This window comes from Tasmannia lanceolata, unplaced genomic scaffold, assembly GCF_043159265.1.
Source record: "Tasmannia lanceolata isolate RefF3 unplaced genomic scaffold, GAP_Taslan_0.1 ptg000007l, whole genome shotgun sequence".
NCBI lineage: Eukaryota > Viridiplantae > Streptophyta > Magnoliopsida > Canellales > Winteraceae > Tasmannia > Tasmannia lanceolata.
The window spans coordinates 4,674,873-4,694,113 of NW_027518684.1; the positions used below are offsets into that span (position 1 = coordinate 4,674,873).

The 19,241-nt window shown below is 37.7% G+C and overlaps 2 protein-coding genes across 2 annotated transcripts; both read right to left on the reverse strand.

Annotated features, from left to right (window-relative positions):
- Nucleotides 1-1,667: 1,667 nt before the first annotated feature.
- LOC143881266 (F-box/kelch-repeat protein SKIP6-like) lies at nucleotides 1,668-2,180 on the reverse strand. Its single transcript, XM_077384253.1, has one exon. It carries the CDS (start codon nucleotides 2,178-2,180, stop codon nucleotides 1,668-1,670), a length of 513 nt encoding a protein of 170 aa, XP_077240368.1.
- A 2,971-nt stretch (nucleotides 2,181-5,151) lies between these two features.
- On the reverse strand, nucleotides 5,152-10,984 carry LOC143881533 (mannan endo-1,4-beta-mannosidase 1-like). The gene is made up of 5 exons (XM_077384641.1): nucleotides 10,313-10,984; nucleotides 10,013-10,207; nucleotides 7,894-8,016; nucleotides 7,584-7,786; nucleotides 5,152-5,713 (listed from the first exon to the last, which is right to left on the reverse strand). Exons 1-5 carry the CDS (start codon nucleotides 10,646-10,648, stop codon nucleotides 5,359-5,361), a joined length of 1,212 nt encoding a protein of 403 aa, XP_077240756.1. The 5' UTR covers nucleotides 10,649-10,984; the 3' UTR covers nucleotides 5,152-5,358.
- Nucleotides 10,985-19,241: the final 8,257 nt, after the last annotated feature.

A 19,241-nucleotide genomic window follows, 5' to 3' on the forward strand; every position in this document is an offset into this window, starting at 1 on the left:
CAAATCCATGACAATCATTCAATTATGCAATTCTCAAAGGACATACATAATAATATAACATGTATTTCAGACTACTTTCACCATACAGATCACTAAGACAGATACTCAAATAATGAAATTCAAATAAGTCCCCAACGAAACTACAGCCGAGGTGATCAACCGAGGATCCCACTCTTGATCAAGTAATTTACAGGTCAGTAACAAATAAAAATAAAAGATTAACCCACAAAAAGTTCATAAAATAGGTGTGATATCACAGTACAATCATGTAATTGCTCCATCTTCTACCAATTCAACAATTCTTTCTAGAACTGTGAAACCATGAATTTCAATCTAATCTCCAAATAGTGTTCCCATATATACGAGGGAAAAGAAACAATTTATAAAGACGAATATTTATAAATATACTCAATACAAGATTTCTTTGTCTAAATTAATTAATGTCCAATCTGCAAAAGAGGACCAAGAATGTGAAATTCAAGAAAAATGGGGGGAGAGACAATGATATTTTGGGGTTTCAAAAGGTTTAAGCTTTCAAAGATTAAGAAATTATGCTAAAAATGAGAAAATGTTGAAGGACTGAGGAAGTTTTGCTTTTCTCTTTATGTATGCTTCTCTTTGAAATAGAAAGATATGTTGGACACATAATGGAATGAAGGAAAGAATGTGAGAATAAAAATAGCCAAGATTGTTTATAGGCATATGGCACAACAATATATTAATTTACACATATTTTGATGAAACTATAGAGTTTTGAAGTGACATTTTGGTAACTTTGATCCTTGACAGTGCCTTGGCATTTTCTTCCAATTTTCTTTCATAGATTTAGTCAAGTGAGAATTTTTGCTGGGGTTTGATTTTTCTTTCTTTTCTGGGTTCATGATTCTCAGTTCCACATGCCAAATTCAATTTATTTAGAGTATTTTCTGTGGAAAATTTTATCATTCAATGTTGCTGGGGTTTGATTTTTCTTCTTTTTCTGTCTCTGTTCCACATGCCATAGACAATAAATTTAGAGTAATTTCTCTGGAAAATTTTATCATTCAATGAATTTTTAGTGAAATTTTTGGAGTATTTTTACAGGCCAGGCATGGGAAAATAAGAGAAGAGGCAAGGAAGTACTTTCATTAGCTAATAAATTATGTTAATTATTGCTATAGCAAGGGAGTTTACCATAGAGATCTAAAAGTATGCTTGGTATTTTTATTTGACCATTTCTAATAAATAGTATAATTTTACATTCTGAGCTAATGCAACTGAGTTTACAGTTACAGGATCTCCTACTCCATGAAGATGGCAACCTTAAGATCTCTGATTTTGGTTTAAGTGCCTTGTCACGGCAAGTGTATGCAATTTTCAACACTCACTGTTAGCAATATGTACATAGATTTATATCTTGTGGAAAAATAAAAAGGCCATTATAGATTTGGCAATACACTGTATGCATCTCTTTTTTTTGGCTGTACTATCCAGATGGAACTTTTGTAAGTACATAAGGAAATTGGTACACAAAATTGAAAACTGCTCAACTTGCCTTGAAATTAGCCAAATGCCACACATGCTAGAACACTACTAATGACCCTCCACTCTATGCTTCACTTCCTCAATCACGCCCGCAAAGCATCATGCATAACTATTCCCTTCACCAACTCATCTTTCTTTGAAGATTACAACCCAAGTGCTAAGCAATTGTTGATACCATAAGCATTCGGGATTGTCAGAATGCACTTTGACCAAAGGACAAAACCCTGCAGCCTCCCGTTGCGCACTTTACGCACCAAAACCTCCCAAAGCACAAAAGTCACTTCATCATGCCCCAACTCTCCCATAAGCACCCACAACCTCCCCTCAACATTCACCAACATAATATCACCTCTATGGCACCTATGCATGGATTTCAGATCAATTCCTTTCAACTTTTTCCAATTATTCTCCTCCTCATCATACCCCATTATCCTCCCCAATGAATCACAACCATACAAAATCCCATCAACTCCAGCAGTGCTCCTAAAATTCAGATTATCCGGAAACCCTTCCTCTATCCACCACGACGACCTCTTCGGGTCGAAAAAAAGCCCTCCTCTATCTGTGTACACAAGAAGTTTCCCTGCCACATTTGCACAAGGGATGAGGGTGGATTGGGTTATGATACCATCATCCAATGAGCACTGCAGAGGCATCCACGAGCCAAGAACCGGATCGAAAACCTCAATCCATGAATCAAAAATCAAAACTCCTATCCAACTTCCCAACTATTGGCACGGGCATCAAAAACCCAGACGTCAAATGAAGGAATGCAATTTTAAATGCCCAAAACAAAGATAAGAGGTCCCAAGACGCAAGCAGAACTATAAAGAATAGGGGAAGGGGTAGGAGGCAATTGGCTGATTTTTCTAGAGTTACCATCACACAGATGGATGACGAACCATTTCGAAGTGTGGTTATGAAGAGAATGCTATAGTAGAGGAATTGTTGGGTGCATCTGAGATTGGAACGTGTGGAATAGAAGAGAGGGGAGCGAAGGAGAGATCGCCATGATCGGGATACTAAGGAGAGATTGGAGTGGAACGATCGAGGGACTCTCGCAATGCATTGTATAGCGAGATCGTTGGGAAGATTAGACAAAAGGACCTCCTCCATTTCCATTTCAACTGAAGGTTTCTCTAGATTAGGCCCCGGGTTTGTCTTCGCAGGGAAGATGAGGGTGAGCAGGTTACCCATTTCTTCAAACCCTAACAGCTCCTGCATTAATAAATAAAAATAAATATTATTCGATATTGGTCATTCCAAAAACAAATTGTAGCATGTTCAACAAATAATTAATATAAGACAACAGACCTTGGTTTTGCATTAAATGGATAGAATGCCTAAGCATTTCCATGTATGTGGGTATTCTAGATGACTACTATCTACTACTACTCCACATATTTCCTCAAGTTTTCTAGACCCAGCTTTCTACCTCTACCTTAATAACAGGGTAAGTTCTTTAGTCAAGTTTAGAAGCAAAACAAAGGGTAGTATTCACAAAACAATTTTAATGTAAAAATAGTGTAAACAAAGAAAAAGGCCATACCTCCTAAAGAGAAACAGCATACAAGATGAAATCGACACTCATCCCCACAAAAATACAGATATGTCAAACTGATTGGAGTCCAAAGTCAATATTACAGTTCAAAACCAGACGCTCAACTTTGCTAATGATCGGTTCTGGACTCAAAATCGAAAACAAATAGGGCCAAAGAATTACAAACAAAATAGCATTGATTTAGAAAGAGGGTGAGAAAGAGAGATGATGAGAGAAAGGTACTAATCTCCCTCTTATCTTTCTCCCTCTCTCTCTCTAAAATGGAGAAACTAATATGATTTTAGAAAGATAATATAAGTTAGCCAAGTAGTAACTGTATTTGCATGGATGTTAAAGCAAAACAAAGATAGAGCCTTAAAAATAAGAGTGAAAGAGAGACTATAGAGTCTAAATGTACCTGTTTTTCACTGGTTGAAAATATCATGATTAAAAAAAGAGAAAATATATCAAACACCACACTTAAAAATAAAAAAATAAAAAAAGAAGAAGAAGAAGAAGATGGTCCCTGAAGGACCATCATTTTGAGTAGCCCCACCCAATGGAGGCCATTTTTGGGGCATTTCAGATCGGAATTAGGAATTTAGTGTGGGAACATCCAAGTAACACCCATGATTTCCCATTATATATATAGTGCTAAGTCTTGTCCTCACAACCATATTTTATAATGGCACTACTCATTTTGTTTTATACTTTTTTAATTAGCTTTCTATGGCTGTTATCTATATTAACAGTGGTCTATTTGGTTGCCAGTAAAATTTAAAACCTAGGAAGTTTTTAGTAAAATTTTCGTCCCATCCCATGTTTGGTTGCCTTTTAGAGCCAGAAATTTTTTAATCCCACTCTTGTAATGATTGCTTATGAGTATGACATGGACTCCTTGTCTCCTCTTTTTCTTTCCTAGGGAATGATGTCCTCTCTCTCTCTCTCTTCCCTCTCTTTCCTCCCTTCCCATATTTGGTAATGACACACCCTTAAATTTTGGCGGGAATTTTAGAAAAAAAAAACCTAGCAAATCCTGTTAACTTCACTGTTAGGATTAAAAAGCTCCTAGGATAAAAATTTTACTGGCAACCAAACGGAGCAGGCGCTGATATCCCCCCCGGCAACGACTGGCTAACTTTGAACGTTAGACTTTAATGTATATGTCACGTTTCCCACCTCTCTCTCTCTCTCTCTCTCTCTCTCTCTCTCTCTCTCTCTCTCTCTCTCTACACACACACACACAACAGGAACAGTTGGTGGGCCCAACAGAAACCGTTAGTGGGCCCATCTTTGAACAACAAAGGCCCCTGCCCATACTTTTCAAAATGAACACCACACCATAGGATGATCCAAACCGTCCATTTGATGGGCCATAAACGTAAATAGGTTGCGTCGCAGAACATCATTTCCATAGGCTGATCCTAGCCCTCCAATCTAAATAGAAACTACATCTTATGCAACCTCTATAGATTGTAGGGTTGCGATCATCCTATTGAAATGATTTTTGGGGCACAACCTATTTACATTGTGGCCCATCAAATGAATGGTTTGGATCATCTTATGGAGTTGGCCGTACAGTAACATTAAGGCACGTCCACAACATAGGATGATCCAAGCCGTCAATGGTTTGGATAATCCTACGGAGTTGGTTGTACAGTAACATTAACGCCCAATCGGAGGCCCAACCAATATTTTTGAAATTGAAGTGTACCGTAACATTATGTCTTCTATTTTCTCTGCCAAACTCTACCATCCTGTTTCCATTTCTCTCCACAAACTATACATTAATAATGGCAATCACATGTTTCGATTCAACTAGACCCACTAGAGTACAGTCGAGTTTTGACTTTTGAACTATGCCCGAGTTAAGGCTTCTCATGCACTTTTCATACTCTCATAATAAACATATAATTACTTCGCTTTCAAAGCACTCTGAACTGGTTCTACATATTTAATTAAGTTTACTGACAAGAATTTTTATATGGTGCCTGAGCGTGAAGTCACGTATGGGAGTACCACTCGCTGCTGTTGGATCAAATATCAAGGGCCCACCCACACGGGATGGTCCGGCACAATATAAAAACTCAGGATAAGAAGTGTTTGTTTTTTTTTCACATCAAATGCACGAGAAAGAAAATGCTCAACTCTTCATGTCTCTCCATCAAGTTCTCACCCGAATTACAAGCAACATCAGATAACAAAAGTAACCTAGCCATACTCTCAAAAGAGCTTTTCCTACAGTACCTCCCACCCCTTTATTGATCTGAGCCTTCTTAGATTCCTCCACACTTTTAATTGAGGCTTGATAATTTATGGGACTGTTGAGAAATGATGTTGGCTGTCGAAGGGCATTCAGACATGATAACTTCATACCCATCTCTCATATTATCCATCCCTTGGGCTAGCAGCTGCCAGAAAAGCCCACCACTGCATGCGCCCCCGCTTCTCGCCGAGGCATAGATGGTGTTGTATATGGTTCCAAAGAAATTGTCCCTTTGGCTTACAGTATAGCCTGAAACCCTAGAGGACTTGCCGAATTCAGTGACAAGGAGTGGCTTTTTGAGGATTCCATTTGAGTCTTGGATATGGGCTTGTAGCCAGTTCTGTAGGAATGTAGATTGGGCCTGGTCATTTGAGCCTGGTAACCTGTGGGAAGAATGAAGTTCAGACAAGGGGAAAGAAAAACATTAGCTAATTTTCCAGAACAAATGAATACTAGGTAAGAAATCACCAAATGAAATGCTATCTAGACACAATCTTTTACTGTGTTGAAAGTAGAAAGACATTTTATAAGCTTACTTTGATAATAGTTTATGGATGAGATGTGATACTCACACCACTTTATCGTGATAGATATGTCGAATGTGTAAATCAAAATCAATGTTCCTTGGTTAATGAATTGTTGTTGTGGTGTTCTAGGGCACTTTTGATATATTGAAAAGTGAAGTCTTTGTATATTTTCTAGGTGCTTTGTGTTAGGTTAGATTCTCCAAGAATCTTTTGGGGATTTCTATGTAATTGTTTAGGTTAACTAAAAGAATCATGAAAACTACTAGGGTTATAACTTGGGCCGGGTTTTACCCTACCCGCGTCGACCCGACCTGACCCGAAAATAACATGGGTCGGGTTTAGAAATCATGGGTCTTGGGTAGATCCAAGTTTAAAGAAAAAAAAAACTGAAACCCAAAACCCGACCTGAATCATATGGGTGTACTGTGACTTTCTTAAATATCTCTTGAATAACATAGCAAATCATTTTTCAATATATTGATACAATTGTTTTCATTGAGGTGATCATGTCTTTTATGTGAAAAATATAGTGTCCTTAAATTTATACACTTGACAACATAAATTTAGAGATTGTTGGTGTGAAGATTTGTTTTTCTTTTCCACAATCTTTAAAATTAGTAATTATCCTACGGTGAAAAATGAAAACCTGACCCGACCCGAGAAACTATCTTGGGTAGGGCCGGGTTTACAAATCTCGGGTTTTTCTGTAAAAAATTAGACCCGACCCGACCAGAGATAATTCTCGGGTAGGGTAGGGTTTTGGAAAACCTGACCCGCGCGACCCGAGTTGCACCCCTAAAAACTACAACTACATGTTTAGGGAAATGATATCACCACTACTGAAACGTACAGTATGGCCCGCACCATAGGATGTTCCAACCATCCATTAGATGGGCCACAGCCTAAATAGGTTGTGCCCCAAAAATCATTTCCATAGGTTGATCCTAACCCTCCGATCTATAGAGGGACTGAATATTAGAGGGTTGATCCTAACCCTCAATAGATCGGAGGGTTAGGATCAACCTATGGAAATGATTTTAGTGGAGCTCTACCCAGGCCTTTTGGCCGTGTATCTCCTATCTCCCTAGCTCCTTGATCTACTTTCATTTATTACAACACTGCATATTCTCACAACGATCCATTCAATTTGAAGTAACAAGATGCACTCCTTTTATCATAGTTACACTCCTTTATTATGTTAGATTCACTCCTTTTAGTTTGATAATAAAAAATGAAGATTCCAGATTAGGCTGGTGTGAGTTTACAACATACAACTCCCAGTGAGCTGTAAGACTTAATGAAGGAGTTAAAAATAAAGAGAAAGAGGGCATGTAAATGACATTTCAAAATAATTAAGTATAAAGTGGAGGTAAGATAAAGTGAACAAGGGGCACTCCTTGTTTTAATATCCACTCTCCTCTCTTTGTTCAAAATTTCATTGATAAACAATCAATGAGGAAAGTGAAAAGTCAGAAAAAAAAAGAAAAAGAAAAGGTGAAGTGAAAAGTAAAGAGTACCAGTTGTAAATAATCTCCCACATTATGTGCTGGTTTATTCAACTTGTTTCTTAAATAACTATGTAATTTTCTTATCAAACTCCACAAAGAAGGGAAAATAATTAATGAAAGAGAATTTTCTTCTCGTTTTTTTTCTTTTTTTTGTTGCATGGTTAAAATGTATGAAAATTATGCTCATTTTCATTTCCTTTTCTACTTATAAACATTACCATTGATCTGGGTACGCGTGGATAGTAGCAAAATCGATCCCAGGTATCTGATTATTAGAGATAAAATCTGTTCCAACTTGGTAACCAGGATTGAATTGCTTCTTGTCTGGTAATGATTCTCCATAAAATCCTTCAAGCCCAACTTCTACTAGATGGTTATTGTCTATGGATTTAATGTGAGCTGCCATTTCTGTGATCCAATCCTGTAGAAATGCAAAAGAAAAGAATCAATATAAGTACAAATTTAGAATCCTTTTAAACATAAACAAATTATGTAGAAAATGAATTGTAAGAGAGTGAATTTTTTAACCTGTACGGTTTTTCCAGAAAGGTCGCTTTGACAGCGGGGCTCATTCATGAGTTCCCATGCAAAAATGGTGGGATCATCCTTGTAGGCTACCCCAGTAATCGAGTTGATTCTTGTAAGTACAGTCTGCGTCAGAGAATCAAATTGGAGAAATCTCAACTCAACTCAACAAAGCTTTGTCCCAAACTAGTTGGGGTTGGCTAAATGAATCCTTTAGAAAAAATTCATGAATAAGGTAAAAGGAATCCACCCGGCTCTAATCCTAGTTCTTGTTGGGTTCTTCTACGTGGATCATTTTCTTCCATTCTATCATATCCAAGGTCATGTTCTCTGTTATCTTCCTAGCTATCAAGTCTTTCCTCACTGTTTCTACCCAAGTTGTTTTCGGTCTGCCCCTACCTCTTTTTACTCCATCAATTTGGCACGAGTCGCCTCTTCTCACCGGAGCAACCAAAGGCCATTCAAATTGAAAAAATAATTAATAATAAATGTAACTCTAAGACGTAAACTTTTATAAACACAAATATTCAAGCCATTCAAAATATATACATATATTTTTGAGATACTAGTGTCTGTTTATAAAATGAAGCCCGGTGATTTCTTCACCAATTGTTTGTCGGCGTTTTGCACTAAACAGAGTCAAACCCCAAATCACCTTTGGATTTGACAAGTATTTGAGATACTAGTGTCTGTGTTTATAGAATGACAGAACACTTGAAGAAACTTGAAGAAGAAAAAATGTAAAGAATAATTTTCAAAGGCTTTCAAGAGAGTGAACTTGCTTTGGAATCTCTCAAATTTGAATTTCCCAAGTGGAATTTCGTATCATATGGTAAATGGGTGGAATCTGCTCTTTTTATAGAGCTTCTGGTTGCTTTTCAGGTTGAATTGTACACATCAGTGATTCTAACATCCAGATCGATCTTGAAGTGACTGTTGGTTTGTGTGAAACCTCTATCCTCCCTTGTAACCGCTAGATCATCGATCCACAGTGTTGATTGCACCCAACCGATCACCTTGGCACCTTGGGTTACATCGATCTTGATCGACAGCTTAACCGGTCACCTTGGGTTACATCGATCTTGATCGACAGCCTAGATTCGCTCCTTGTGATGTACTGCCCATGTTGCGCTTGCGCTTGCGTGGACGGTGCATTTGGGCTCACCACTCCAAAACCCATTGTGCAACAAGCAAAATAGAAAAGTAGGAGAAGCTTTATATACTCTTCTCTAACTTCTTGAGTTTCCAATGTGCGACTATTCTCCCAAGACACTTTTACACCTCTTTTCAAAAGCACCCACTTTCCCTATAAATCATGGTTTTAAATTTCGACCGAAATCCAAAATTTCAGACCGAAAGTTCGGATTTCGGTCGAGACCGACATCAAAACGTACCGAAACTGAAATGGTCAAAACTACGGTCCCAAAAATGGCAATTTCGGCGAAATTTTGAAAAAAAAAATATTATTTTTTTATTCCTATACCAAATTTCAGCCGAAATTACGTTCCCAAAAATCGAAATTTCGTGCGTCCGTACTGAATTTCGGCCGAAATTTCAGGATTTCAGAGGAAATTTCGGTTTGGGCTAGGTCCAAAATTTATGCCGAAACCGAAATTCAAACCATGTATAAAATACACTTTTTTAAAAAAAAAAAACCTTTCCAAATACACTTTTACTTTGAAAATACTCTTTAACAGACTATACAGTATTCAATGGATACAAGATCTCACTAAAAACTAAATTTGCACGTCAACAGCAAAAGACCACCTGGCCCAATAAAACAGAGAATCTGAATCTTGCATTGACAAGAAGAAGAAGCCATTTAAAAAATCAGTCCATGCGTGCTCTGGAAAAGGTCTAGTTTGCAAGAAATGGAGAAGCTGATGATTTATGGTACCCATTGCCAAGAAAATCCATGGATTAAATTACTGAGATAAAAAGACTTGAAATTCTTAAAAAACCATGCAAGTAAACGATCAATCTCAAGCTTAGTCACAGAAAAGTGAGATAAATGAATCCTAGACTAAATATTCTGTTGACCAAAGAGAGATGGAACCTTCGACAGAGAAATGAGAAGGCAATAAATGTAGGAAAAGAGAAAATGAATTCAATTTAAAAATACCTTGACATGGTTCTTGTAGTAGCCTTTGACAACAGGGTTCCTATAGAAGTCATCATCAGAGCTCAAGGATTGACCCTGATCTCTTGCCCACTGAACATACTGTTTTCTTCCCCCAAAATTCTCATAGTTATTTACAAAACTCAGAATCAGATAAACCCCATACTTTTTGGCCTCAGATATAATAAAATCCAACCCCTGTAGGAAACAAACAAAATAACCATTAAAACGTAAACTCTAATTACCAGTTCTTTCTTCCATTCTACTTAGATTGAGTAATGAAATTATGCATTTTTTTTTTACCTTGAACATATCCTCATTGTAAGAACCTGGTTTAGTTTGTAATGGTCTATAGCCACCATCACTGAAAGCCCAAGTTCTTGCCACAGTCATTCCATTGCCTGAGGCTTGCTGGAATGCAGAGGTCACCTTCCCTCTATCTGATGGGTCTGATGCCGTGTACATTAACCAGTAAGCATTAAAACCATTCAAATAGAAAGGTCTCCCATTCATGACAAAGTGGGTTCCCAAGGTCTTTGCAAAACCACTGCCTTCAGCTCTTACCTGGTTTTGGCCTTGATTTTGTAATACCAGAAATACGACGAAAACAAAGCTGTAAATAACCTTCTCCCCTAACATTTTTGAATCCCAAACCAGATACCCAAATGAAAAATACAGAATGAGTTTTGACAATGTGGTTTATCAAAACCTCATGAAACTGTTTTAGTTCGGTGGTAGGTTAGAGAAATTTGGCTATCTGATAAATAAAAATAGTAATACCCAGCTATAGAAATACCAACTCCCAACCTAAAGAAAAAGAAGCTGCTTCTTTGAGTTGTGTGGATAGAACAGAGCTTTCTCATGGGGTTTATATAGAGCTGAAAAGCCTGCAAAAAACAAAACACCCCCTCTTTTTTCTGCTGATTTTGGTGCAATGGATCAGATGGTAATAAATTCCAAATGGGATGATAGATGACCACCGAAAAATGTTTGAGATAATTGATCAGATTCAAAGAAATTGATGGATTTCATGATGCTTTTATAATGAGAAATGGATGACATATTTCAGTTGGGTTCTTAGGTTCCTATTCTGAAATTCAGTTACATACTTAACAAACAATCATCATCACTCTCTACTTGCCCTGACAGTGGTTAATGTCTATCTTACTTTTTCTCATTTTTCTCTTCATGTCTTAAATTTTTTCCCTTTTTCTGGACGAAAAGAACAACTTCTAGCAGTTGGTCTAATAAAATTCAATTGTGTTGTTAGTCTTTTGCTCCTTAATAATCACTTATTCCATACAATTGTAAAATAACAGAACCCTTCACAAGAACCTTTATCTAAAAGAGGTAGTCATTAAGAATAGGGAAATGATATCAGCAAAATCATCTTTTGATATTAGCACTAACCCATTTTATCTTTTGTTATTTAAGGAGCTGACATAGGTTATTAAAGTTCCCAAAAAGCTATCACAAGCCAAATAAAAAAAGAAAAGCCAAGCTAGGTATGTGCAATTATTAAAACATGGTTGTGATGATATCATTTCCCTAAGAATAATAATGATTAAGGAAGAGTTTCAAATAAAAAAATCATTTGTGATGCTTTACTTAGATAAACTAAGAAGGAATTACAGAAATAAATATGGAAAAGGGGGAAAAAGGGTTTGTATTTGACTGTCTGGTGTCATGAAACTTCAATTGGATCCTTTGATTATAATGGCTCTTGAATCAAATCTTCTTTTGGGTATTTCAGACTTCAGACAACTACTAAGAAAGCATTTTTCTTTTTTTTTTTAGTAAGTCTACACTGAAGGAAGCCCTTGCAAAAAAGAGGTGAAAGGGCTCTCCCATCGGCTGCACATCACCATCGATGGTGATGTGCAGCCGATGAGAGAGCCCTTTCACCTCTTTTTTGCAAGGGCTTCCTTCAGTCTAGAATTATGACTAATTTAGAGGGATGTCATCATAAATTGAACGTCCCGCTAAATAAAAATTGGATAGGGTTGGTTCAAGGTATGTTTTAAATGTGTAAAACAAAGTAGGGGAGATTTTACAAATATTTTTCCTTTCCAAACTTTTCCAGAATTTTCCTGCAATCCAAATGTCTTTTTAAAATTTTGGGTAAAAACCCCAATATTTGATTGGGGATATTTTCATGGAAATGAGGTTTGTTGAGCTTTCTCTCAAAACGACTTTAAGTTGAATCCGTAAGACCCCACGTGGACCTTATGTCACTATCCCAACTGTTTCAGCTCTTTAAATTCATTAGCTTTGCTATCAGACTGCATCTATCTTGAATAAAAAACAACTTGGCCTACTATGGTGATTGCTACAGTTGATTTGATGGGCCACCACCAAATTTGCCTGATTGATTAAGGCCTGCATAATCAATGGTCAAGATTTTCTAGAAAAACCCAGAAGGCTATAATATCATGTTTGAATGTTTGATGATAGAGGAGTTGAGAGCATATTGAATAAGGCGGTACCAGATATTCCTAACATATCTAATTTAACCTGTATGGGAGTGGCTCTTTGGCTTAAAGTCATGGGTTTGCTCCCCATTGACGCGGGTTCGAATTGTTGGGTATATGATATAACCCATGTATGTTCTAATATAAGCCCAATAAGATAATGGACCGGTGTAGTGGGCCTACATGGGCTAGAGCCCATTAACCAGTCATTAACCATAGTGTATCTCTATATATAGGGGCTGGGGGCAACAAACTTGGTATTCCAAACTAGATACCTTGGGTGTAATGCTTCAAGCAACCTTGCTTGACCTAATTTCCTCTAACAATCTTGAAGCAACAGTAAAACCCTAAATACGTTTTTCCTTTTTCTTCTCACTTGGGATCGACTTAACCTCTCTCAACAACAGGACGTCTGCCTCTCTCTAGATTTTGATGTTTTCGTTTTTGGAGGGGATAAACATCAAATCCCAATTTGGGCGATTTGGGCGTAGGTTTTCTCACGGATATACAACGGCAAAAGAATAAATGAACGTGGCTTTCTTCCAAGTTTTCGTTCATGGGTTTTAGATTAGGATCTAAGATCTCTGTGACGTTCTAAAAACAAAAACCCAAAAATTGTTTTGCCCGAGATCTTTTGATGGCTGAAGCTAACAAATTCGTATCTTCACGTTTGGTCAATTTTCCTCGCCCTCTACCTCATTCGAATCAATGGGAAGTGGGTTTGTCGTTTGGGTTTTGTTCTTCCCAAAACGGATTTGAATTACTCTCACTTCAAAGATCGTGTAGAATCAAGAGACAGTCTGTGCTGCTCTTATTCGTGGTGCTAAGGATAAGCATATCCCGGTCAAGGGACCAGTGAGGATACCGACCAAGGTCCTCACATCACTACCAGGAAGTCTCCTTGTGGAGAAAGGATTTTTCTTTGGCATTATTTTTGGCAAACACACAAACAGGGGGTGTTTCTAATGTGGGTTCAAGGAACAGAGACTAAGAGATTTGGGCGTGATAATCAGCCCTCTCACTCTAGCTCTTAGGGTGATATCTCTCTTGGTCGGTGAAAATTTGAAGAAGTCCATGCCGATTTTCAAACCTCGTAGAGGGTATTAGTTGGATGATCAAAGCTCTGCAATCTAATTGTCTTTGAATCTAAGAGCTGAGCACTTGAATCATTGGACAAAATTGAAATATTTGTCGACCAAATTGGGGTTTTTTGTTCATCTAAAACAACCTTTGTACTCGTTTTGCCTTGCTTGGATTTTTTGGGCGAAATTGTGGTGTAGAAGAAAAATTGCTTCGACTTTGCCTTGTTGAATCCAAGCTACTGTTGATACAATCTTTTGGAGGTTGCCGACTCTTTTTTGGCGCAAACTATTGTGGCCAAATTTTTGTGGGGCTGATTACTTTGGAAATCCTTTCGCGATCGTTCTTTGCGGTTCGATTCGGTTCTTGGATTTCGTTCGTGATCCGGTTCTCAGCTTTGGTTTGCGATTCGGTTCTCGGATTGGGTTCTCGCGATTCGCCAATCAGGTGCACTCTTTCCAATTTTGATTTTCCTCTAAACAAAAAATATAATGGAAAAGAACACTATGCCGTTTGAGATGTTCAAACTTCAATCCTTTGGTGGATCTGAGTTTAATTCCTGGAAGCGAAAGACTCAATTCGGTCTGACATACGTGAAGATACGAATTTGTTAGCTTCAGCCATCAAAAGATCTCGGGCAAAACAATTTTTGGGTTTTTGTTTTTACACCGTTTTGAGTACTTTTGCTGAGACGGATGAAGAAGTTTATGAATCTCAATGTCTTAAAGATGAGGATTTCTGCAAAGACTACTTGTTGAACTGTCGTTCAGAACGTCTTGCAGAAACCTCTAGTAAATATAACATTGCTAAAGACCTATGTGACAACTTAGATGCTCAATTCAAGAAGGAGGAGGAATTGTCCAAGACTCATCTTGTGGACAAATTCATGGATTTCAAGTTTCCAGAGGACACGAAAATCACTCCTCAAGTAACTGATCTAGAGAATTTGAGATCTAAGTTGCATAATGAAAAAAAATAGTAGTCTGTGACTCATTTCTTGTGGGTTCAATCATATTTACGTTAGCATCTGCATGTCACTCTTTTAAAACTGAAATGTAACGAAAAATGTGCAAGTGGGACTGGATGATCTCAAACGATTCATTTGAATCGAAGATGAGAATCGAGCCAGGAATAACTTGGAGATGGTTAGACCGCAACAGTCTGCTGCTAACGCGGTAATATATCCCAAGAAATTTTTTCGGAAATCCAAGTCACCTACAAGTGAACATCCCAAGTTGGAGGCCAAAAAGCCTATCTTTCAGAAAAAGAAGGGCAAGTGCCACAACTTTGGAAAATTGAGTCACTTTGCTGCAGAGTGTAAACACCCTAAGAAGGCTAAATCTGACACACCACAAAAGGAAGCTCATATGATGGTGGGTAAGACTGAGCCTAAGAGTTTTGTTGCTATGTTGGATAACAGTAAGGCCAGTACTTCTTCAGATTGGTGGTTAGATACATGAGCCTCTTGTCATGTTATGCAACTCCAAGAAACTACTAGTTGATGATGTTGCCGCGAAAGAGATCGTTACAGTGGCCAGTGGAGCAGAGGTAGAGGTGCCTCACGCTGGTACTGCGAACTTGGCATTTTCTTCAGGACAAATACTAACTTTAAAAATTGTTAAAGTAGTTCTTGCTCTTCAAAAGAATTTAATTTCTATTAGTCTTTTAGACTATGCTTTTAGACTATGCTGGCATATGTACTTCATTTATGTATGGTAGAGTAACTTTGATTGTTAACTCATACTATTTTGATTGTGCATATTTGATAGATGGTATGTTTGATTTGAGTTTAGATAATGAGATTGTTAGTTAGGATAGTTCACCGCTAATGCTCATAAGTTGTTACACAACCGATTGGGACATGTGCACTATCAGAAAATGGTCTAACTTACTAATACTCATAAGATACCCTTATATATGTCAATTACATTTGACAAGTGTGAGAGTTAGGGGTGATAGAGAAGGAGAAGATACACATTGACAGGGTTCACGGAATTATGTGCCTCTAGTGTAATCCTTGACACTACTGCTTCTCTCTCGCCTCAATCAATTGGCATAGCTGAGTGTAAGAACATGACGTTAACTTCAGTGTTAAACTCCATGTTAATGTCAGCTGGCATGCCTAGTTGCATTTGGGGAGAGGCAGCTTTGACTGCAAATCACATCCTAAATCTTTATATGCTCCTCCATGTGATAGAGTACCCAAGAATTTGGTGAGGACTTTGTGACCTACCCATTGGAGAATGATCCATCATCCTATTAGGACGTGATGAGATCTAGGGACTCTATGTTGTGAGCAGAAGCCATTCATGATGAAATGAGCTCTCTGTTAGAAAATCTAACTTGGCAGCTAGTCGATTTGCCAAAAGGGGCTAAGATTACGGGCTGCAAGTAGATATTTGTATGTGATTATACAAAGTTTGTTATGGTCTTAATCAAGCACTTAAATTGTGACATCAGAAATTTGGTAAAGTAGTAAAGAGCTTTGGGTTTCTGACATATAACTTGGATAAATGCCTTTACTATCGTTTTGTGTCGAATTAGGTCATGATTATTTGTTTGTATGTAGATGTTGATTCTTCTTTCTAATATCTTTCTGTGATGAGAAATGTGAAACTACCCTTGGGTAAAGACTTCGACATGAAAAGACCTGGGTGTTGTTAACATCATTCTTGGTATGAAAGTCAGTTTTTTGAAAGGCAGGAAATCACCATTGGCCTAGCCCATTATTTGACCAACTACTTTCCTTTTTGAGGATGCAGTGAGTGCAAACCGATTGAGACACCATTTTGATTATACCAAGAAGCTGATCTCTAAGGAAGATACAGTGCGAGACAGTTAGATTATTCTAAACTGATTGGTCGTCTCATGTTTGTGTTGCACTAGGCCAGACGTAGTCTTTATAGTTGGCATGCTGAGTCATTTTACTAGCAATCCTGGCCATGAGCATAGAAATGCCCTTATGAGGCTGATGAGATACCTTTCGTGTACTCAAGAGTATGCTTTGAACTATGGTGGCCATCCACTTATTGTGGAAGTTTATTCTGATGTATCATGGGGCTCAGAATCAGATGACAGCAAATTTATTGTTGTTGTGTGGAAGTCGAATTGGAACTTTATGCCCTAACTTCAGCTATAGATGAAAGCTAAGGGATAAAGAATCTGATTATGGTTATGGCATTCCACTGACCCATTTAAAGATTAGTTCTTTAGTGGGTTAAGGATTAGTTCCTTATGTGTGTTATGTGATAATCAAGCTACAACAATGGTTGTGAAGAACTCATTCTTTAATGGTAAGAGGAGACATCTTAGGCTGCAACAGGCCATATGCTGAATTATCTCAAGAACACGGGATTATCACTTTGATTGATACGAAATCGAAGGATAATAGGCCGAAGCTCTCACAACAGGGACTGACCAAAGATCGAATATTCAAAATTGTGGGGGAGATGGGGTTAAAGACCGTGTAGATATGTCTTAACCTACATCCATGTTATTTTGAATTTTTCGAATCTCCCTCCATTTTGGCTAAGATAGGCACTTGATATGTTTCGATGATGTTTACAGTTGTTGTATGTCATTCCACATTTGATGACATGTCCTTTTTTGGGAAAGGTTGTACATTCCAAACTTGATGATACACTTAACTCAAATATGGATAAGATGACTGTAACATTCCAAAAAAGAAACATGAAATGGTTCTTTGCAAAAGAAACTATTTGGTTTTGTTCTTTATTGAAACTTGACAATTAGGAATGGTTATTTGCAAAAGAAGCTGTTTAGGTCTTGTTCTTTATTGAAACTTGACAATGATGCTTATGGTGAGAGTGATACTGATACTTTTTCAGTCATTTTGGAATTGTACTAAGTTCTTCTTCAGGTAGAACTAGATACTTTCGTGAATTATTTAATTGTACTAAGTTCTTCTTCAGGTAGAACTAGATACTTTAGTATTTTACACAAATGATTGGATTCATTTTTATGAAATCCATATTTGGTAATTCACAGGAATTGGCGAAAAATGAGGAGCTTGTCTTGATTTGGACTTTGATGAAGATGACTTACTTAAATCTTCTAAAGTTATAAAGACTATGCTTTTATTTCAGTATGTATAGAGTTCACTTTTTTGTGGAACTTTATTTTTGGATCTCGATGAAAATCATACCCCATGAATGAATTCCTCTAGGATCAGTGGGGTTCACTTATATGTGAAACTACTTTTGATTGAGTTTAGATTGTATCTCAAACTCTTGGTTAATCATAAAGTATTCTTGTTTTCAGTTGTATTACAGATCTTTATTGATATGGTGCTATGGATGATTCAATATTTGTTTGGACATCACATTATCTATCTATTGGATTGTGCTATATGTAGAACATAGGAGGAGATTGTTGGGTATATGATATAACCCATGTATGTTCTAATATAAGCCCAATAAGATAATGGACCGGTGTAGTGGGCCTACATGGGCTAGAGCCCATTAACCAGTCATTAACCCTAGTGTATCTCTATATATAGGGGCTGGGGGCAACAAACTTGGTATTCCAAACTAGATACCTTGGGTGTAATGCTTCAAGCAACCTTGCTTGACCTAATTTCCTCTAACACGAATCCCCCCCACCCCCCACCACACCGGCTTACCCGATGCGGGTGGTTTTCAGGTGATTGCACGCATCTGTTGGGAATAGCCCACCCTAAAAATTGGAGTGGGCGTTTCATACCCTATCTCATAAAAAAAGATCTAATTTGGCCTACCAAATCAATGGCTCGTGATTACTATTAGAGTACATTTGGCTACCATGAATTGTTATAAGGGAACGATTGGCTACCATGAATTGTTTTTCCTTGAATATTAGCTTGCCCAATGGTAATGGAGGCTGGGAATGGGATAGATATGAGAGGGACCTAGTGAGGAGACGGTAAGAAAAACCTGAAAAACGAGGCAAATAAAAAACTATACTCAAAATATGATCAACCTTTTCCCTGTTTTGAAGCCACTTCTCACCCTCTACTCATTTGTGCCCTCTCAAGTCCCTCCCTCTCCCACCTGCATTGCTTGAAAGAACAAAGTATCATGGGCAATTGAGCATCATTCAATCAATTTGATCACAGTTGAGCAAGAGGACAATGAAAAAGAGGGCCCAGAAGTGGAGGAATCAAATGAATCATGGCAAAAGGTTACAAAGAAAAATTACCCAAGGCGCTTCCAAAAATCCCAACATATCCCAATTACGCTAGCCAATTATGTGATTCAGGAGTATTGAGCAATTCTAACTCTTACGTTTAGTGTTAGTCTAACCTGAGTTTTGGATCTCCCTCTTTCATGATGTTTGAATTAAGTATGGTGCATTGTGCGCATAATTGTAACATTTCTCTCTATCTAATAAACCAGTAGGGGTCTCTGCCAAAACCCAGCCTACCCATTAAAAAAAAAAAACCTTAGTAGGGTCCACATATCATAGTCAACCACCTTTAGGCCATGTTTGGAAACCATGAATTTTTTTTTTCCATGGAATATTAGTTTAGCAAACCATGAGAAAAAGGAAGGGTGGTGGGAGAAGGAGAGATTTGAGAGGGCACGAATGAGGAGAGGTTGAGAAGAGGCTAAAAAAGAGGGAAAAAACTAAATCTTATTTTGAGTGGAGCTTCTTTTTTTCCTTGCTTTTCAGGCTTTTCATAC

What these genes read in the sequence shown, in the direction of transcription:
- LOC143881266 (XM_077384253.1), bottom strand. Translation starts at nt 2,180, where the DNA reads ATGCCTCTGCAGTGCTCATTGGATGATGGTATCATAACCCAATCCACC.
- LOC143881533 (XM_077384641.1), bottom strand. Translation starts at nt 10,648, where the DNA reads ATGTTAGGGGAGAAGGTTATTTACAGCTTTGTTTTCGTCGTATTTCTG. An exon ending in ACTACAAGAACCATGTCAAG is followed by an intron (nt 8,017 to 10,012) that starts GTATTTTTAAAT and finishes TCTCTGACGCAG; the next exon opens with ACTGTACTTACAAGAATCAA. An exon ending in CACGCGTACCCAGATCAATG is followed by an intron (nt 5,714 to 7,583) that starts GTAATGTTTATA and finishes TTCTTCCCACAG; the next exon opens with GTTACCAGGCTCAAATGACC.